This window comes from Epinephelus moara, chromosome 2, assembly GCF_006386435.1.
Source record: "Epinephelus moara isolate mb chromosome 2, YSFRI_EMoa_1.0, whole genome shotgun sequence".
NCBI classification, from domain to species: domain Eukaryota; kingdom Metazoa; phylum Chordata; class Actinopteri; order Perciformes; family Serranidae; genus Epinephelus; species Epinephelus moara.
Window position 1 is genome coordinate 23,312,380 of NC_065507.1, and position 20,040 is coordinate 23,332,419.

A 20,040-nucleotide genomic window follows, 5' to 3' on the forward strand; every position below is an offset into this window, starting at 1 on the left:
GCATCACACTGCCCTGTCTTCACTCATACCGCAGCGTAGGGATGTTGCACAGTGTTACTTATGAGCTCCATATGGACACTTAATATTGAACGAATATGAAATCTTACACTGAACTTAAAAATTATTTCCGACAGATTAATATTCAGCTGCAGTCTGTGAACACAGATCAGTAGTCTGAGACGCCATTTAATAACAGTCCTGCTCATTCCTATCTTTATTTACTGCATGTTAAAGACTAAATAGAAAAATGAACAAGCAATAAACACTTGGACTCACTTCCATGATAAGCAGTGATGGATAGCACCACTCACTCAGATACTTAAGTACAATTTTGAGGTTGCTCGTTGCATTGCTCCTATTTTTTTTATTAACCCTGTGAAACCTGGAGCGACATCACTTGTCTTGTGCTGCTTTCAGAAGCCTTTCACAAGTGTTTAAACCGTTGAACCTTGAGCAGATTGGTGCTTTTTTTGAGAAACATGGGGGAAAAGGCAATGAACAACTTCCCACAAATTGCAAAAAAAAAAAAAAAAAAAAAAAAGATAAAAAAATATTCTTAAAAAAAAAAAAAAACTCGGGAGAAAAAAGGAAAAAAGCCGGGGAAAAACTATTTATTATTATAATTATTAAATTTTAAAATTATGTCACAGATTTATTATAATTGTAAGCACTCTTTCCAGGTCATTTCCTTGTTTGTTTGTTTGTTTGTAACTTATTTTTTTCTAATTTTCTTATTTTTAGTTTTCTCTTTTTACTAATTTCTTGCAATTTTTTTTGAGTAATTTCTTCTTTAATTACCAATTAAATTATTTTATTTTATTTTTGTATTGCCTCTTCTATTCTCTTTGACTTCCTTATTTATACTTATGCTTTAGCACTGTCTGCACAGAGTGAAATGTTTCAATTCTCTGTATGTCTGTTACATAACTGCAGAATTGACAGTAAAGCCTCTTGAATGTTGAATCTTGAGGTTCTTGTTCTTTATTAAGTATTTCCTTTTTTGGGATACTTTTACCTCCTGAGACCTTAACTTTTGTTCAGTGTGCATTTTTAATTTCTCTTGCTATTTCACTATATCAGTAGGACCCAAAAAGTGTAAAAAACTAAACATTGTCAATTATAATTTAGTCCCAATGTCCTCACACGAGTACTTATTAACAGCTTCTTAGCTTCTTACTGTTGCTAAAATTGGTCAAATTTGTTGCCATACCAAACTACAAACATTATTAATCATAAATAAACAAGTGTCAACCATCAAATCTGATCGGGTTTGGAATCTTGTCCACTTTTGAGTCGGGACTGGCTGCAGACTAAGAAATTGCATCTTGTTCTTAAACGGATAAGTGTGTTGTTCTCTTACTACCACTCGATGGCACAAAAAGTGTCCACAAACGAGGACAACAAAGTTAAGCAGAATGAAGTAAAAGGTCCAGTAAACCCAAAATGTGATATCTCAATATAAGGACACAGGGTCTCAGGAGGTAATTCACTATATTTCAGAGGCAAACATACTTTTTTTTTTTTTTATCATTTTAGTTTCTTATTTTATCTATATTTTGTATCAGTAATCTAAATGTGTAAATAGGTCATAAGCCTTTTGTATAATTATTGGTTAACCCACCCCGCAGTACATACAGTAGTTTAAATTTGCTCCACCTTTACAAGAATTCAAAATCAAAAATTACATTCAAATAATAAAATAATATATATTACTCTGAAATGGGCCATTGTGCATAATGAGCACTTTTACTTTTGGTACTTTAAGTATATTTTGATGCTAATACTTTTGTGCTTTCACTTATGTAAGATTTTGAATGCATGACTTGTAAATGAGTATTTTTACCATGTGCTATTAGTAACTCAAGTACAAGGTCAGAATACTCCATCAACCATGGATGGTAAATATATTCTGCAGGCTGCTGTGAGTGCTTCTGTAAGATCACATCACTGCATGCAGCATTTATAGGACCATGTGTCCTTCAAGTCACAATTTGACTAATATCTTATCATACATTCCTCTCTGTTCTTTTGCGTTTCTGCATTTTGGTGGCAGATATGTAATTATGTATGATAATACAAGAACGGACTGAGCTGTGTGACCGGTCCGTTGATTCATCTGTAAACATACTAGAGTTGACTTCATGTTTTTCCTGGAAAACCACACAAAGCCTTAACGCACACTCAGACACACAAATGTATTTAGAGAAGAACTAACTTGGCCTCTCTTCTTTGCTAAGTCCCTGTCTAAACAAGAGCTGGGCAAAACATTTCCGGATTAACTGTGAACAACCTGAGCCTTCAAAAAGGCAGAATCAAAGAGAATAAACAAAACAAGCCCACCTGGAAAAGAAATCTAAGTGCAAACTAAGAAGCTGTCCCTTTTGTTTCGGGGCATTGAGACAGACAGTTAGGAAATCTTATCTCCTATCAGCTCAGGGTTTGCTGACCTGCTCAGTTCTTGCACTTGACAACACTATGCAATATTGATGTGTAAACACAGACAGTGCCACTGCGGCGCACCCGTTACCCATGATTTGTCAGCGTCACAAGGATTAAGGCCTGGTTCAAAATGCTAGACACATGGCATGAATAAATATTTCCGTTTGCAGAGATTTGACACCTCTTTGTATTATAAATATTGACTTTCTTTACATCAACTGTTCTGACCTGCTCCACTTTGGAAATTAGTGCCCTCAGATCCTTCTATCTCAAGTGATGTTGGGAATCAAAGCTCCTCCAACATGTCACCAGTCTTCTTATCCTGAGTGACGTTGGGTCTGTAACAGAAGAAATTAGGTAAAAGGGGCAAGAGACAAAGCCGTTGGGTCATGAGGTCTCAGTTTGTGCACCTGCAAATATGGCGAGAAAAGCAGGTCAACAGGAGGGTGATCAGGAAAAAAAAGGAGAACCCCTACTCTGCGTTGTTGTTGCCCAAATCCACACACACTCACACAAACACCCATAGGGGACTCACCTCATTCACTTTCCCAAGTAGATCAGATTTCCATTAACAACCAGCTCAGGTTGTGAAAAACAAGCCCGCCTCCTCCCTCTTCAAACTCAAACGTGAGACATGTCACACAGACTAATACACCCTGTGATACACACACTCTTGGTGTCTTAAATTACACGAAGCCTTGCATTAGTAGCTCTGGACAGCCATGCAACACACCAAACGTCTTCAAATCTTCAACTTTTACATTTAAGTATGGCTGCAGCTGAGGAGAAGGCTGTGTGTGAGCAACTTCCGCAGTTTCACATTCTCAAAATCATCAGGGATCATCCAAAAAGTATGTTATTAAAATGTTTACTCTGCTCTTTCAAGCCTTTTTAAATTACTCCAAAGCGGTTTTTAACAAAAACTGTCTCACACAAGGTACTCGCCACCTTTTTATTGCCTTCTAACATGTAGAATTTTGTGTTGTGCTTTCCATTTTTACATTGTGTTCTGTTTTAATACTTCCATGAGCACTACATATAAAGTAGTATCATGTACTAGGCCATATCAAATCTGCCCACCATCTGAAAGTTTTTAGCTACTTGAGCTGTGTGAGGTCATTTCTGGGTATAAAGTGTCCCAATGTAAATGGTTCCAATCAGTTGCACTGAACTCCAGATCACATGAGGACATCACTGTTATTCAGAGCAGCCTTGATTCTAATTTACATCTCCACCTTCAGCCCATACCTAAGCACAGCCCAGCACTCTCTCTGCCTGAAAAGGTGGTGCAGCTGAGTGAGTATTTGAATAATGTCCACAGTAGTCAAATGACGCCATTAACAGGTTCAGCCTGTGGCTATTTACATACATAACTTCTCTTTTGTTAGAGGCCCAAAGCTCCCTCTGGTGGATATGAGCAGCAGAGAAACTGACAATAAAATCACTACATATTGATTCTACACAGGTTTTAGGTGTGTATTGTGTGTTCAAGTGGCAAAATAAAGTCTACTCAGAACAGACAGTATGAACTGATTTTTGAATGTGCTGTTGATGTACTCTATTCTCCCTTGGTGCACAAAGGAGGAGTTCCTCACATCAGGTAAACTGAAATAGAATTGTGGATGGTGGCGAAATAGTGCCAAAAAAATCTTGGAAATTAAATACGTATTGAAGCCGCAAGCAGCGATGAACAGGCACTCGCACCTTGTCATGTCAGGGACACTGGTGGGATGCTGGTCAACGCAGCCAACAAAAAATGGATGTATCTGTTTCAAATATTGTAAATGTGGCTGCACTCATACTTCCATGCGTCCTTTATGATGGCATAGGTACAGCCAACAGATGGCACTAGAGAGCAGAGTCAAAAATTTCATTCAACAACAAACAAGGCAACAGTGGAGAAGGTCATAAAAGTGGTAAGTGGACTTGCTTGAGTTTCTTTAAGACATTTCACTTCTCATCCAAGAGGCTTCTTCAGTTCTTCAGTTCAGTTCAGGAACTAAAGAAGCCTCTTGGATAAGAAGCTAAACATCTTAAAGAAACTCAAGCAAGTCCAGTTGCCTATGATGGAGCACTTAGGATTACTTTGACCTGGATGACTGAGAGTCCACACCAACATATATATTATTATATATTACCAAGTCATTCCCTTTCGCCCTATTTAAATGTCTTCCTTGTCACCTATGGTTATATCTCATTTGAACTTTGCTACACTGCCTCCATGGTCTCTGGTGGTACTGCTTCATTTCGTCCATTTCCATAAGCTTTCAGAAGACGCGCACAAATGAACGCAGCGTACAAACAGAAGGCTCCGTGTCTAACGTTGAGCATAAATGAGCCTTCAGATATTTCCTGCATGAATTGCGTGGTGCTGGAAATTAACTATTGCAAATTGTGTCCCACTTTCTGTGTTAACTATGTGGCCCTAGAGAGCACATACTACTTCCTGTTGCCAATAGTTGGTGCAATGACTATGAGTCAATATGGGCATGTTGATCTTGTCATGCCTGCTCTCTAATCAAGCATGTGAAATCTGGGGCAGACTGGACCATGTCAAGTTGCACCTAATGGCTGTGCCATCGGTGTGTGAGTGCTTGTGAATGTTTAACTGGGCAGGACACACCGTATATGGTAGGTGGCCACCAGGGTGTGAATGTATGTGTCAGTGGGAGAATGTGACATATAGTGTAAAAGCTTTGAGTGTTTGGAAGACTAAAAAGGCGCTATACAAGTGCAGTTCATTCACCATCCATATAGTCAAGATACAACAGCTTCCTGTGTCATGTCTTGTTAGAAGAAGTATAAAACATGTCCTTACCAGTAGGTGGTGCTATACATAACTAAATTTTGGGATAAAAGTCTGTGACTCTTTCAACAACTTTTCATTTTAAACCTCTTTAGATGCTAGACAAAATTTAAAGTCGATCGGGTTAAATCTCCAGGAGGAGTGTGTTTAAATATGACCCCTGTAAATGGCAAAAAATACACGTAAGTTGCACAGTTTACTAAAAAATGCTGACTTCCTGTTGGGTTTAGGGTATGACATCTTGCTGTGTCACATGCGCCTCCAAATTTTCATATATCTATGTAAAACACACCACCAACATACCGGTTGGTGCTCGGGCCCTAAATAAACGTTGGAAAAAAATGTTTCTGTGAAGTTTAATTGGCAGTAGCTTTACAAATACTCAGTGATTTGCCATCTGATGTCACACATAGTACTTACTGCAAAGAATTAGTGTGCAGTATGGATTTGGGACCGAGCTAGTGTCTTTTAAATCTCCGAGCAGAAAATATCTCTGAAAAGTTTGCGTTAGGACAAATATTTATTTTGATATAGTGACTAGAGGCACTCCATTTCCAAATCACTTCAAAATGTTATGACAAAGGGGGAAAACAGTACTTTAGAAACACGTTTGTTACTAAGTGGCACCGTTATAACACAGTTTGTGGGTTTTAACTGCAATGAGTCGTTGCATCAGCGTCTGATGAGCGGTGGATGATTGTAGTATGAAACATGACGTGTCATTGAGTCAATCAGTCCTCAATCTGCTGTCAGTTCAGCCCTGTGTGTAACTGTGTCACTGTATCAACAGCGGACCTGTATTTGACAGGTCAGCTGTCAGTGTCACACAGGCAAGATGGCGACCTGCTAGTCCGTCATCATGTCGGCACCCTCTCCTCCTGTTGCATCTGATAGGCTGAGCTCCTCCAGCATCTCCATCAGCGAGATACGTGGTGCTCCGTCATCGTCGGTGTCGCTCTCCACTGGGATCTTTGATGCATCTGAAATAAAAAATAAAAATGCAATAATCATCTATAATAACCTTATGTGACAAGCTGCAACACTGGCAACAATCCTGTGTCTGTGGATGCTGGTGCAGTGACAGGACGGTGGTATCCAGCTGCTCACCTCTGTAGATGTTAACGTTCTTCCTCAGAGCCTCATCCTCCTCCAGGTCCTCCAGGAAGTCCTGGTATTGTCTGAGGACAAAGAAAGGTAAAGGGAAACCAACATTACAGAGATAAACATAGTCACAGGATACCTGGCATTCTTGGCACATTATTACTAACCAAAACAATGTCATGTCTGTGCTACATCTATATCTATGTCTTTGCTCTTTTAATATCTCTTACCTTGCGCCTTTGTGCTCCTAATTTGTTTACCTAAATGATTCCTTTTTTTACTGAAAAAATATATATATATTCACCAGTCACCATTTAAGTTTTCAAGTGTTTGCTCTTATTTTCTGTGAGAGCTTAATTTGTACTGAAAATAATCTTCAAGCATTCCTCTGAGCCTCAAAATTACAACAGCAATTTAGGGCCACTGTAGGTTAAAATAAATAATTAAAATAAATACATTACAATAAAATAGAATGAAATATGGAGCTGGGGTAGGAGGGTAATATTCTGAGGAAAAACTCCAAGAAAATTTCCAAGATTAAAGTCATAAATTTAAGAGAAAAATGCCTTCAGGGCCTCATACAAAAGTAATGTACTATAAAGAGAAACAAAGTTGTGGTGAATTAATGGATCAAGCACAAACTCTCATGCTTGAATATCTGAGTTTTTTCTCTGGTAAAATTTACGACTTTATCTCAGAAATTCAGCTTTTTTTCCCCTGGAATAGTACACCCCCCTCCCCTGGCCCTATTGATTTATTTTTTTAACCTGCAATGGCCCTAATATCCTGTCGTACAAAATAAAGTTAAGGCTAAATCGCTTGTTTATTTAGGTAGGTATTTTCTACGGACAAGTTGTTCTAAATTTATGCAGCTGGTTTTTTGTAGGGATATTTCATGAGAACTTTTCCAAGCACTCTGACATTTACAAATAAGTCTGGGGATATTCTACATTTTCTTACTGTCAACTACAGCTGCAACAATCTTGTATCTTATGTATCTAACAAACGATTAGTCTAATCATGATTTTCTCAATTAATCAATGAATTGTTTTGTCAATGAAATGTCAGAAAAAGGTCAAACATGCCCAGTGTAATCTTCTAGAGCTCAAGGTTACATCTTCAGTGTATGTTTTATCCAACCAACAGTCCAAAAATCAAAAGCTAGCCAGTTTATCATCATGTAAGACAAAGAAAAGCATGAGATTTTCACATTAAAAGCATTCAAACAAGCAGATATTGGACTTTTTTGGTTTAAAAAATGATTAAAATGATTATTTGATGATAAAAAAAAAAATTAGTTTTCTGATTCATTTTATGTTGTCTGAAACGTATCAAACACATAAATGAGCCTCACTGCTGAACTGGGTGACCTGTTTTTTCATTACGATGAACACGGGCATTGTAATTCCAACAAACACAGTTCCGCTGCTGTACATGCTCATTAGAGCATCTAATATGCATCTCTCCGAGTCTGAAAATAGTTCCCAATAAGTGCGCTATTCAGTCCTGTTTGGGTAACATTCGCTAATAAATTAAAACACAGAGTTACTTCAGAGAATTATTTATCCTTTTATAACATTGCTGGCATTATCCTTTAAAGATGACTTGGTAGACATCAGCCATGCACACTAGACAGAACTTTTGAAAACGACAGGCTGTGATTGCGAGGATGAATTCTTGAAGCTTTAATTCAGACAGTAAGAGTTGCTGTCCTACCTTTCATCATCTGATTCCATGCCCTCACGGTCTCTCGCCATCTCCTGCAGTTTCCAGTTCCTGCGCTTCACCCTCCTGCTGCGGTCGTAGCTCTTCTTGATCAGCACCTGAGACAGACCACAATCAGGTTGTTCAAATGATAACCCCACAATGGACCGTCTATATTCTGTTCTTAACTTGATGCTACGCGTGAATGTAGTATTTATCAAGGATGGGATCATATCTACAGTCAGTACTGCATGCTGCCACTAGAGGTCAGTGTTAATCAAGTAGACGGTAGCTGCTCATGGCATCATTGGAGGCCCAGGTGTTCACTGAGGAATTGAGTCTTACCACATCAGGAACGTAGTGAGGGTTCATCTTATTCAGGTATTCATCATTGATGTTGGAATTGGCAAAGTCGAACCTGAATGGTGAAAAGTAAATGAGCCATGAAGAGTAAAGCCAACCTGACCAACATCTAAACTTCTCACCAGCCCCTCACACTCACCCCATCACCAGGTCTCCGATGTTAAGCAGATGGCCCAGGAATGTGCGGCAGTAATACTGCTGACTGGTGTCCATCTCTGATGTCTTCTGGACCCACACCTCAGCCAGGGTGTGCTGTAACACACAAATACACAAAGAGGGGATACAAGTGTTGTTTCAAGCCGTTGGAACAACATCTTGTTTTTTTTTTTCCCTCCAATTTGTTCAGACAGTTGCATCGACACTGATTAAACATTCAGAGCAAGGAGAAAGCGAACAAACCGCATCCCCTGCGCCATATGAACAAACACTCCTGTGTGTTCCTGTCGCCTTGGCTTGAATCCCGCATTCAGACTCGGGGATAATGTAATGCCTCGCTATTGATTTTGCTTCCAAGAGAAAAGCGATGTTCTACCCATAATGCAATCTGTTCCGCAACAGCACACACAAACACACCCTCACCTTATTGGACCTTATGCCGGCTCCGGCGCCCAGCTTCTGGTTTCTGATGATGTCGACGTCCATGACGATGAACTCCTCCAGTTGCCGTGGGTTACAGAGGCTGCTGAAGGGGTTGCGCCAGTATGTGTTCCCGTCCACCTCAGCAACTAGTGAGTTAGAGATTATTTATGTATTCATTACTGACAGCTCCACTCTGATAAGATTCATCATTAGAGCTCACGGCCAAAAACACGTGCACAAATTATACATCACCTTCTCGTTTTTACCTGACAGTTAAAAACCTTGGAAATTAGATAAAACACGTGCACTTCATCCATCATTATTTCACTGACAGCTCTTCAAGGAATTAGTCACATTTTATTGTTTAATTTCTGAAAACTCAAACTTCAACATATTCTAAGTTTCTTTATCTAAAAGCCTTCAGGGTACTTAAAATGATATGAATCTGACGAATCTGTCAGTTTGTTTTTCTATCTGTGCATAATCCAAATAAACCAGACAGAATGATGTGTTTTTTGTCCATACTGCAAACACGCTGAAGAAGACAAACAGCCACACAAATATTTTTAATACTCCAGTTAATTGCCTACTGCAGCCCAAATCTGCTGAACAGAGCTCTGCCTCAAGGCTGTTTCGGCTATTCAGACTGCTCTCAAACTTTCTGCAACAAAAATAGCCTGCTCTTTGAAGAGTAATTAAAAACGTGTGTGCCGCTTACAAAATGTCAGAATTCTGCTGAGGAGCGTCTCAGCCTCTCGCATAACGAGTGATTACACCAGATACAGAGGAAACACATCGCCGCTAATTGTCAGCATTCTTGTATTGATTAGAAATGCCTTCAAATAAGCTGCCATAGCTGTGACGGTGCGTACAAAATCTGTTTTTGCTTTTCTTCTTCTGAGTGTGTCTCATGCTGTGCTGTGACGGAGAGCACAGGGAAGCTGTTGAGTTCGACGGCTGTGGTGAACATGTGGTCAGCAGACTGGGGTCAGCTTAGTGCAGCACTGAAGGGTTTCACTCAAGCGATGACTCGTTATATCACCATGGTAACATACAGGAAATGCTTATCATATTTCCTGTTAAACACTCAAAGACACAAATGCACACAAATGCAAAATTTGTGGCAGTGATTGACAAAGTGTAAATCATAACATACATTTTTTTTTAGCACTGTGTCTCCTGGACGTCTGCTGCTGACAGTCTGGCACCTGATTGCCACCTTCATCCAAAGCCCCGACCCGACCTGAGTGCTGTGGGTGTACACGCCCCAAAACGTCCAAGAGGACAGAGAATAAGAAGAAAATGTCCCTGCAGATAAATACTCCGCCACACACTGCCAGTGGGTTATAAGTGATGATTGAGAGGGATTACTTCAGTGCGAGTCTATACATTCATTTTTAGGAAAATCCTGAATCCCATATCTTTAACTGTTCGAGTCATTTATCAAGCCAAAATATTATCTTATATGACAAATGTGATAACAAACTACAGGGCTGACCTGAATGTTTCGAAGCTTTAATCGCTGCCACAATGATCGGCATCAAAATCATCATTCGAATGCTCAGTTTTTATATATATTTATATATATGCATGACCTCAAAAGTCCTGAATAGTACTAGAAATCATAATTCAACATTATTCATCATGCATCAAGATTAATTATTATTAGTTATTCTGAGACAAGGACATTTTAAGTTAGCGGTAGTTTTGTGACTCCAACTCACTCTGATCCACATGTGCCAGGGTTACAGATGGGCTAGCAAGATGTAAAACAATGTTGAAGATGCAATAATGACCCCCATAAAGTCAAGTGACAAAGTGGCTAGTTGATTGTTTCAGACACATCGACTGACTGTCCCCCACAGTCCTCGACTCTCATTACCACCCCTCCATCAAAGCTTTGATTAACTGAGAATATTTCTCACTGAAGCTTTGATGCCATGAACATGGTATTCGGGACAGCCCTAGTAAACTGATTTTTTTTTGCACAATTTTCTGTCAAAACAGTTAATCAAATAGTCAAGGAAATAATTTACACATTAATGAAGATGTTTATTGCAGTCCTAATGAAGTGAGTGCTCTAGTGGTTCAACTACATAAGATCTGTGAAAGCTCCCATTGCTGTGCTGCCGAGTCCAAGATAATGTCTTCAAAGTATGTTTTTTTCCCCTCTGAGGCCACAGTCAAAAAACCCAAAATATTCAGTTTACAATGACTTGTAATGATTTAGAGAAACACGCTGATTCCTCACATGTGAGAAGCTGGAGCCAGAGCATGGTTTGGGTCTTACATTGGTAAATGACTTAGCATGGGCCAAGGAAGAACCCACTACATTATGGAACGGATCAAAAACACGGGCAGAAACACAGATCATTTTTCACTTTGCAATATACAACATTCATAGTCTGGGCCTGATTGCCTGCACACAGCTCCCACCTCGGATGTCACGAGAAAATGTGGAGGTGGCCGAGTCAAAATTGTCACGGCTAGCAGTGCTGACAGAGCAAAACAGTGCTGAAAGAGCTTATGGGTGCTAACGAGAGTTTGTTCATTGTCACCGGGTGACCTGGGGCGGTAACTGCAGGGTTGGCATTGCGCTTCTATGACAAGGTCATCTTGCCACTGTGGGTCTGGATGGTGTTATCAACAGTGCTACCAGCTAACAATGGCAAAAGTCAAATGCTGGTGCTTGTATCATCCCCGTATGAGCCCTGCTCTCCCATGCACACGTGGGCCAGGTAGTGCAGTGCAGAGTGGCGGCGATCAGATAGCAGTTTGCTGCTAAATCAATGTTCTGAATGTTGCACCTTCATCAATGTGAGATAGGGCATTTGGCTGTAGCAGAGATCCGTGCGCTCCAAGGGCTCTTCAAGATACATTTTTGATTTTGTTTACTTTAAGTAACAACAATGGGACGACAGTACATGAGAACATTTACTCCCCGTGTGTATACTGTATTCACTTGACACTGAGCTTAATTCCTCATGAGAGATCTTTGGAAACCTCTGACGTGTCGTTCATCAGATCTTTCACAATTCCTTTACACAGAGCTCACATTACTGGATTTGTGAGTGTAGTGATTTAAACTTCAACTGCGCTGACAACAACCAGATACACCACACCGCCGCTACATCAAACCACAACAGGGTAAGTTGTATTTGGATTGGACTGCGGTGTCATTCAGACCTGTTAAAGCTCAGCAGTACTCTGGCAGCAGGAATACTCACTCTGCAGGGTGTTGGGATCGATGAGGTGGATGGTGCTGGTGACACGGACGCACACACACACTTGACCCATGTTCCCCAGGCTCTGCGCCAGCCGTGGTGAAAGGCACACGACGTTGTCCTGGAAACCAGACAAAACCAGACAACCCGGGGTCAAACTGAGGTCGAAGAGAAAGTAGAAAGACTGGACTCGCTAGAGAACTTCACAATGTGTGGGAAAAGAAAGCCCTCGTTATCCTACAGGCCAGATTAAAAAAGTAAAACATAAAAATCCGACGAGCAAAGCACTATTCTGATTCCTGTTTTCATTTATTGTAATTACCCTGTGTGACCCCTATTATTCAAACATGCCATGAAAACACACCCACATCTCTATATTGCTCTTACAAACAGAGACGTAAAGCTACTTGTCAAATGGGATTAAGGAACTATTGAAAGTGACAAGAATATCTAACCCTGCCTTACCTGCAATGTATTAGGGTAGATTAAGTTTGAGTTTCATTTATTATCACCTGACACCATCAAGAACAAACATGAAAGATTCTGGGCCAGCCTCAGGTTTCCATCAGCAAATCGTAAGACAGCAACATTTTGACTAAACTAACAACGCAAAGGCTTCAGAGATGACGTGCAAAGGAACACAACAGCTCTGGCTTGTCTGAACTTAACTTTAAAACAAATAAATCACATGGCTGTATACCTTGCAGACAGGTACGATCTCCATGGAGAAGGTGCTCTTATAGTTGTACGTGTTTGAATGGATGTCGTGAGAGATGAGGCGCTGGGATGTCTTTGACCTTCAAAACAGGAATAAAGTGTTCATTATTTTCATCAGATGTCAATCAGAGACACAGCAAAGCTCCTATCATAGCATAACAATAAAATTGCTTGGATGTAATAAGATGCTCTGCACACATGAAAAAAAAATGTGTACTGTGCAGTCATATGGCTCATTTACGTTCAATGTTGGATACGGACACAGACAGCGCCCTCTGTCTGTACTCTGCGGTCTTTTCATCCATATTTGTGCACGTTTTCTGAAAGCTAACGAGTACAGATGAAATGCAACAGTACCACCAGAGATCATGGGGGCAGTGTGGCGTAGTTCCAGCAAGATATGACAGCAAGATACGACAGCAAGACACGGCGGAGAAATGGCGGAGCGTGATGAATCAGTATTATAGTAAAAAAAAAGTCTCTGTCCTGTTCTCTGTATTTAATGACCTCCGCTGACGACCTCCTCTACTGTCAACATGTTTGTTGTCGCAAGAAAGTTTTGGCCTTCTAGTGCCATCTTTTGGTTGTATCCATGCCAACAAAAGGACGCATGGAGGTATGTGGGTAGTGAGGTTAGAAATGAATGCATTTGTTTTCATATCTGAAGGAAGAATAAATGAGTCTTAACTTTTCTGAACTGCTGAAGGTCATGGAAACATCTAGGTGACTCATTATATAATGTTTGAATTTTGCAGCTTTTTTGGGACTGTATTTCCAAGCTATATTCTTTGTTCATGCAGTTTCTTATTAAGACATTTATTCACTTCAACCCACAGTTTAATACACACCCACCATCAAATTATTTTTCTGTGACATTGCCATATTTGCTCATGAGTGTCTGGATCGTTGGATGAAGACTGAGAGTAGGCAGCCATAATCAGTTTGAATCCTCTTGTGATTAGCATTAAAACAAAATGGGAATGCTGCTCTAATACTGAGACTCATGAGGATGATGTTTTCAAGCAGACACAGACTGAGGCGTTGCTCACCTGCAGGGCACGGTGCACTGGAGGAAGTCGACCATCTTCTGCGCATGCTGCTTGGAGCCATAGTAAAAATCAATCCCCTCTGAGAGAGAAGAGAAATACCATCAAACACCTCTCCACCAATAAATTCATCCCAGGCGCACTTCACGGGTCATCGCCCTTGCAGAACACATATGCATGCAAACAACACACACACACAAGAGCAGATGAAGATGGGAGAAAATATGGCGGCCACATGTTGTAACCTTTGTAAAGCTTTTTAAGTCCTGCCGAGATATGGAGATGATTTAGATTACGCCACCAGCCAAAACTCCACTTCACAGTCCCGGCCAAGAGCGCAGAGAGCTGCTGCTGAGCCGTCACTCAATGCACAGCACGTGTGCCTGAGTGTGTGGGTTCTGTGTGTATGTGTGTAGCAGTTAGCATCTCTAAATGGGGTATGAATCAAGCTTGCATTGCAGGGTTCCAGTGTGGCATGCCTGCTCTGATTACAGCACACTGATTAGATGCACGTCGCATGCCCTCCTCTGAGGCCCACATGAGGACAGCTGTATGGACTGATTGGCGCCAGTGATATGCATGCATGGCTTGCCGTCTGGTACGAGGTAATTAACACTCGACACATCATTATGTTCTGCTCAGTTCTAATCCGTATTAGTTACGCTGGTGACGAATCAGACAAGTTTCCCACTTTTCAGTGTAATTCGGGGAGAGGCCCTGAGGAATACAGCAGGTCGCTCCCTCTAAAGATGTGTGTACTATCAAACATGGGAAAAGGGTGTGTATGAAACAATATGCCACTGACTTACCATGGATTTCTTTAATGTTGAGGGCATTCTGGTGGAGTTTGTGCTTGAGGATCAGCTGTTCTAGATAGTAGAACGTCTTTTTATGAACGGTCTGTGAAGAAATACAGAAAGAAAGACATTCATACAGATCCTGCCAGCCCTGTGCCCCAATTATTTATGCAGTCATTGGTATGAAACTTTGCATCTGCCACAACCTCTCGCCACATTTTGACCTTTCAGAAACACAACTCCAGTTAAGACCTTCATCCCCTGAGGCTGTCTGATAATATATTGATATTAAGTGCAGCTGGGAGGACACATCCTGGGAGCAAAGCAAAAGCCCTGCTGGGAAACAAGTGACAACAAGTAGACTGTTGTTGATTCTATCATGCTGCTAATTCCCAACTTCCTGTATAGTTAGACAGAGTAAAAGCTTTTCAGTGAAGTGAAGTGACTCTGGCTTATATTGGGATGGTGTTGAGTTTTATATTCACCGAGGGCAGCTTGGCTTATTTTAGTGAAGTTAAAAGGTAACAGAGGCTGAAGGTTTTAATCTATAACTGGACTGAACTTGCTTGTTTCTGAGTCATTATCTCATAAGTCTACAGTCTACTGCAGTTAAGCTTGGTCTGGGTGCACACATCAGTGATAAAACAAAGAAGTACAACCCTAGGATTTAGTTTTGTATTTTCTGCCGTAACACTAAGGGCATTAAGTTTGTTTTACATAAAACATTCAAGCATAGCTTCAGGTTTTAACATGCCATTGCAAAAGAAAGGGTGAATAGAGTACACTTAAAATGGAAAAATGAGAGGAACCAGGGGAGATACATGGTTACAATTAAAGGGTGCAGAAGCAAACATGCAATCGGCCAACATTTTTTGGGAATATGTGCCTTTGTGGCCCTTCAGTATAAATTTCCTTGCATGTTTCGAGCCCAGAGCATGAGCACTTTTTCCAAGTCCTTTTTGCAAACCTGGATGACCAAATTTGCAGATTTATGACAAAATAAAATGGATATTAATTTTAAACCAAACAACTAATCAATAAATACTTCCTAAACGTGAGCATACTGCATGCATGCAGGTGCAATTTATTAAAAAAATATTTTTAAAAAAGTTGAAAATGTGAATAGAGTTCAGGTACAGTAAGACAGGAGATAACCAAAATAAAAAAGAAGGATATTTCATTAAATCACAGACTCCTACCTTCTGCCTAACTTGAACCACTGCCTTCCAGAAGTCCTTGGCTTCCACGCGGTGGCAGTCGTCACACATCTGGTACTGGATGACAAACTCGACCACAAACACCTGCTGCAGGATAGCGCCATTCATCACCTGAAGAAGCAAGGACAGCAACAAGTTGCACCATATGCCTAACTGTACGGCAAACAGCGACAAAAACTCTGCACTTACAGTCATTTAGATACATCTGAGCAGTGGGATCCAGAGACGGTGTTATACAGACACTCTGACAGCACAACAAAAGAGCTGGCCCTGAGAAGCACAGGACTCAGGTTCTTGCTAAAGGTCAACGAGATGCGATGACAGCCACTGGCGAAAAACTTTCTTCTCTCAAACACACATAACTCAGTCAGAAACAGACGACTCCATTTCTTAATGTCACAGAATGTCACTTATCTTAATTGGGTGTGTGTCACACCTTGGCATTATTATTTCCTACATAAGAAAGCTTAAATTCAAACATGCACTGTGCTTGCTGCCAATTACCACCTGAAGAAATAACCCAGATAACCTTTAGATGAAAAACATGTTGCCTCTCTCAGGTCACTTATCACTTTTAATCCGTTAGTTTGAATGTCACTCTCCCGCACTTATCACTTCCACCCTGTTTTCTTACCTCCTTCTGGATGGTCACTTTCATCTTAATCCTTTTGGAGTGTGGCTCTGTCCACAGGAAGCCAGCATCAATCAGACGCACCTGTGAGGGGAGGGGTGTTGTTGAAACTGCAAAGTAGCCCAAATAAATATCTCTTTCCTCTGCACACTCCTACAAAAAACCCTCAATAATCTCATCTTTGAAAAGTAAAATAATAATAGAATTAAAAATGAATAGGCTAAATAGCTCCATGAGACTGAAACAAATAGTTTAGCATAACAATTCTGGAAAGATTAGGAGGGGACAGGAGACACCCTGGAATTTATACTTGCAATGTTCATATATATATATATATTTTACATCTTTTATGAGAGCAAATATGCTTTTGTCTACTTTGTGAAGTTTAGTAAGAATCACACGCACTTTGGTCATGGAGCTCTTAATTTTTTTCAGGCAAAGGGCCAGCAGTTCTCTGGACTCCAGGGCACACTGCACCCAGCTGGCTGGAGGCTGCAAATACCTGCATCAAAGAGGAAGACGTTCATTTAAGCCTCAACTTTCCCAACAAGACTTATCCAATACCTGTGAACGTTGTAATGATATCATCCATGTATCACATAAAAAGGTATTTTTGATTTCTGCTTATAAATAAAAAAAGGTGCATGAAACCAACCTTTCACACTGCTTGCAGAAGTGCACTGTGACTTGCTTGGGGATCCCCTCTGAGATGTCAATCTGGGTCCGCATGCAGGCTACACACATGTTGGCTGGGTTGGGAGGAATGGGGGTGCCACAGGTACAGCACAGGCTGAGGAGGGAAGAGGCAACATTGGTAAAACTCAGTGAAATAAAAAAATATTTGGCATTTTACACCTCTGGGTTGGACTTCTTTTTAGTTTTAGACTACTCAATAATCACAACATGTACTAGGGCTGTACCTGTTGTTTTTAAACATGCGAAGCCTCTATTGAGATTTTTGAATGTAGCTTTGAACTTCTGATGTCACTCCCCTTAAAACAAATCCACTGAACATAATCCTGTTCCACAAATCCATTAAATGAGTAAGTCTTTTTTTTTTCATCAAATCAATTTTCCGTGATGGATAAATGTAATTTATGGTGCTGTTAGACTGCTGATGGACCGTCCTGTTAATACAGGTACGTTCCTCCCTCTGTGTGTTTTTGACCACAGTGAAAATGTTTTTTAAAGAAAGGCTCAACTCAAACAAATATGGGTTGAAGCAGAATGTTTTGTTAGATAAAAACGTGAATTTTAGAAATGATTCCATCTTCCTTTCCTGTCCTTATGCTTATTCAATAAATTTGGACTTTTGGACTTCACAATGTCCTGGAGTTACTAATGGATCACGTGAGTCAGAAACAATCCCACGCAGCCACCACTGGAATCTAATTTAATAAATACTATAATACTAATAATATAAGTGTAACCTTCTCTTTATCTATGCAAAAATACTGACTTCAAACAGACTGAGAAGACATGCAAAATAAGAAGGCTGTGCAGCATTTAAATGTTGATTCAGAATTTGAAAGTCAATGCTAGAATGAAGCTTTAAACTATTCAGTACAGCCCTAACATGCACTATACATTACTGCTGTGCTGACAGTGCTGAAGCATGCCAAAGTTTATTTCATCTTTCTAACAGTCATTTTTTTCCTGGTAACTTTAACATGCAATGCCACTGAACTTTCAGACAGCTCAAATCTACATAAAATCATGAATCCTTGCGATGAGCATTAAGATGTCTATGGTTTTGTCAAAAATGACATTAAAATTGTGCTGTAGAGCTGTTGAAATCAAAGACTGTTTAGAAAACACGTACTGTGTTACCGTGCAAGTGGGAAGCTTTCACATTTGAGCATAAGAACAAGCACGCAAACAGCAACCTGCCCAAATTCACGCCGCCTTTTATCTCCAGACTGGGGACATGTTAGCCCAGCGACATGGTGCTTTGGATGGGAACTGGCTCAAAGAAACTCTTTCTATGTCAAGTCTTAGTTAAGGTTGCTCTTGGCAGTTATGTGAGCAGAGCTTCAGACAAAACTCTTTTGGAGCAATGTCGAAGGACTCCTAATGAAAAGACAAGATGCTTGGTGAAGACAGTCGATGGTTTTGTGCTTCATCGCTTGTGAATGTACTGCTGTGCAGCAATTAACTGTCAATGGTTTTCCAATAATCAGTGCTTTCAGTGTAAGAAAATATGATTCATAATGTTGAAACACATATATTACCTTATGTTTACTATGACAGATTGCAAAATCTCCCACCTATCCCATTATTATTACATACTTAAGTAACATGTCAGCCACTACAAAGGGACATGCTGGCTTTAATTAATTTGTCAGAGGCAAATATGTAACAAACCTTTCTCACTGTGAACATCTTAACTCAGCAAACACTAATATCTTTAATAACGGCTGTACACCATTTAGGTGTGATGACATATTTTTATGACTTACTGGCACCTATAAATAGAGCCGAGCATCACTGCTACTAGTTGCAGATGTTTTTTCTCTGTGACATGTCACCATGTTAGTCTGGAGAAAGGTCTTTGATGTGTCAGGACTCACACTGTACAACGGATTCTTGAACATAAACACCATTTATATTTTTACACTTACATATTCCCCTGGCTGCTTGTGGCAGGAGCTTGCATGTACTCCATTCTTGTCAACTTGACAGGTCAGTGTGTGCCAGCGGGTCTTAATGATCCCTGAGGACAGAAACATGACAGACTGAACTGGACCAGTCAGAGATACAGCACAGATTTGACAGTAACAAGCCAACATTAGCTGGTAGCAAGCACTGTACAACAGTTGCTAACATTATTTCTAACAGCAGTTACATAATATAGTACTGTGGTTTTGTTAATTATAGTCAGTCACTGATAGACAGCTATATAAACACTGTTAGATAACCAAAAAGATGCGTTGCAGGCTCCTAGCTGATGCTCAGTATCAGTTAGCATTAGCGGCTAATTCGCTAGTTTTAAGAGTGATTCTGAAAGTTATTCGTGAGGAAACAAGCATACAATGTTAACCGGAAGTATAAGATAACTACAACGGGTATTATCGACTGATGACAAAACCTACTTGCGTTATTTTGATGGGAAAGCCAACACACAACGTGAAGTTAAAACCCCACGTTTTCCCCACCGAGGACCGAGGAAGCTGAGTGACGTCATGCAGTGGTGAAGGACCCCGGGCCTGTCTCTGTTTGCCTGACTAAAATTCCTTCAAAAATGTTTTAAAAAGCTGAAAAAACTGTTAAAAATCCAAAACCTGAATAAAAACTTTGAGACTAGGCTTTTATCTTTTTCTACCTCAAATAAAAAAGACAAGAAAAGAAAAAGAAAAGAAAGAAAAGGCATAGAAGTAAATTTCTGCTCTTCTGCAACACAGAAGTCATAAAAATGT

General features: G+C 40.2%; 1 protein-coding gene across 1 annotated transcript; it reads right to left on the bottom strand.

The window, feature by feature from the left end:
• Positions 1–5,752: 5,752 nt before the first annotated feature.
• nmd3 (NMD3 ribosome export adaptor) lies at positions 5,753–19,826 on the bottom strand. The gene is made up of 16 exons (XM_050057729.1): positions 19,717–19,826; positions 19,246–19,337; positions 17,280–17,414; positions 17,030–17,126; positions 16,628–16,708; positions 15,976–16,104; positions 14,789–14,879; positions 13,983–14,061; positions 12,917–13,013; positions 12,220–12,337; positions 8,993–9,138; positions 8,553–8,665; positions 8,396–8,468; positions 8,063–8,169; positions 6,353–6,423; positions 5,753–6,225 (listed from the first exon to the last, which is right to left on the bottom strand). Exons 2-16 carry the CDS (start codon positions 19,287–19,289, stop codon positions 6,092–6,094), a joined length of 1,515 nt encoding a protein of 504 aa, XP_049913686.1. The 5' UTR covers positions 19,290–19,337; positions 19,717–19,826; the 3' UTR covers positions 5,753–6,091.
• Between the last annotated feature and the right edge of the window lie 214 nt (positions 19,827–20,040).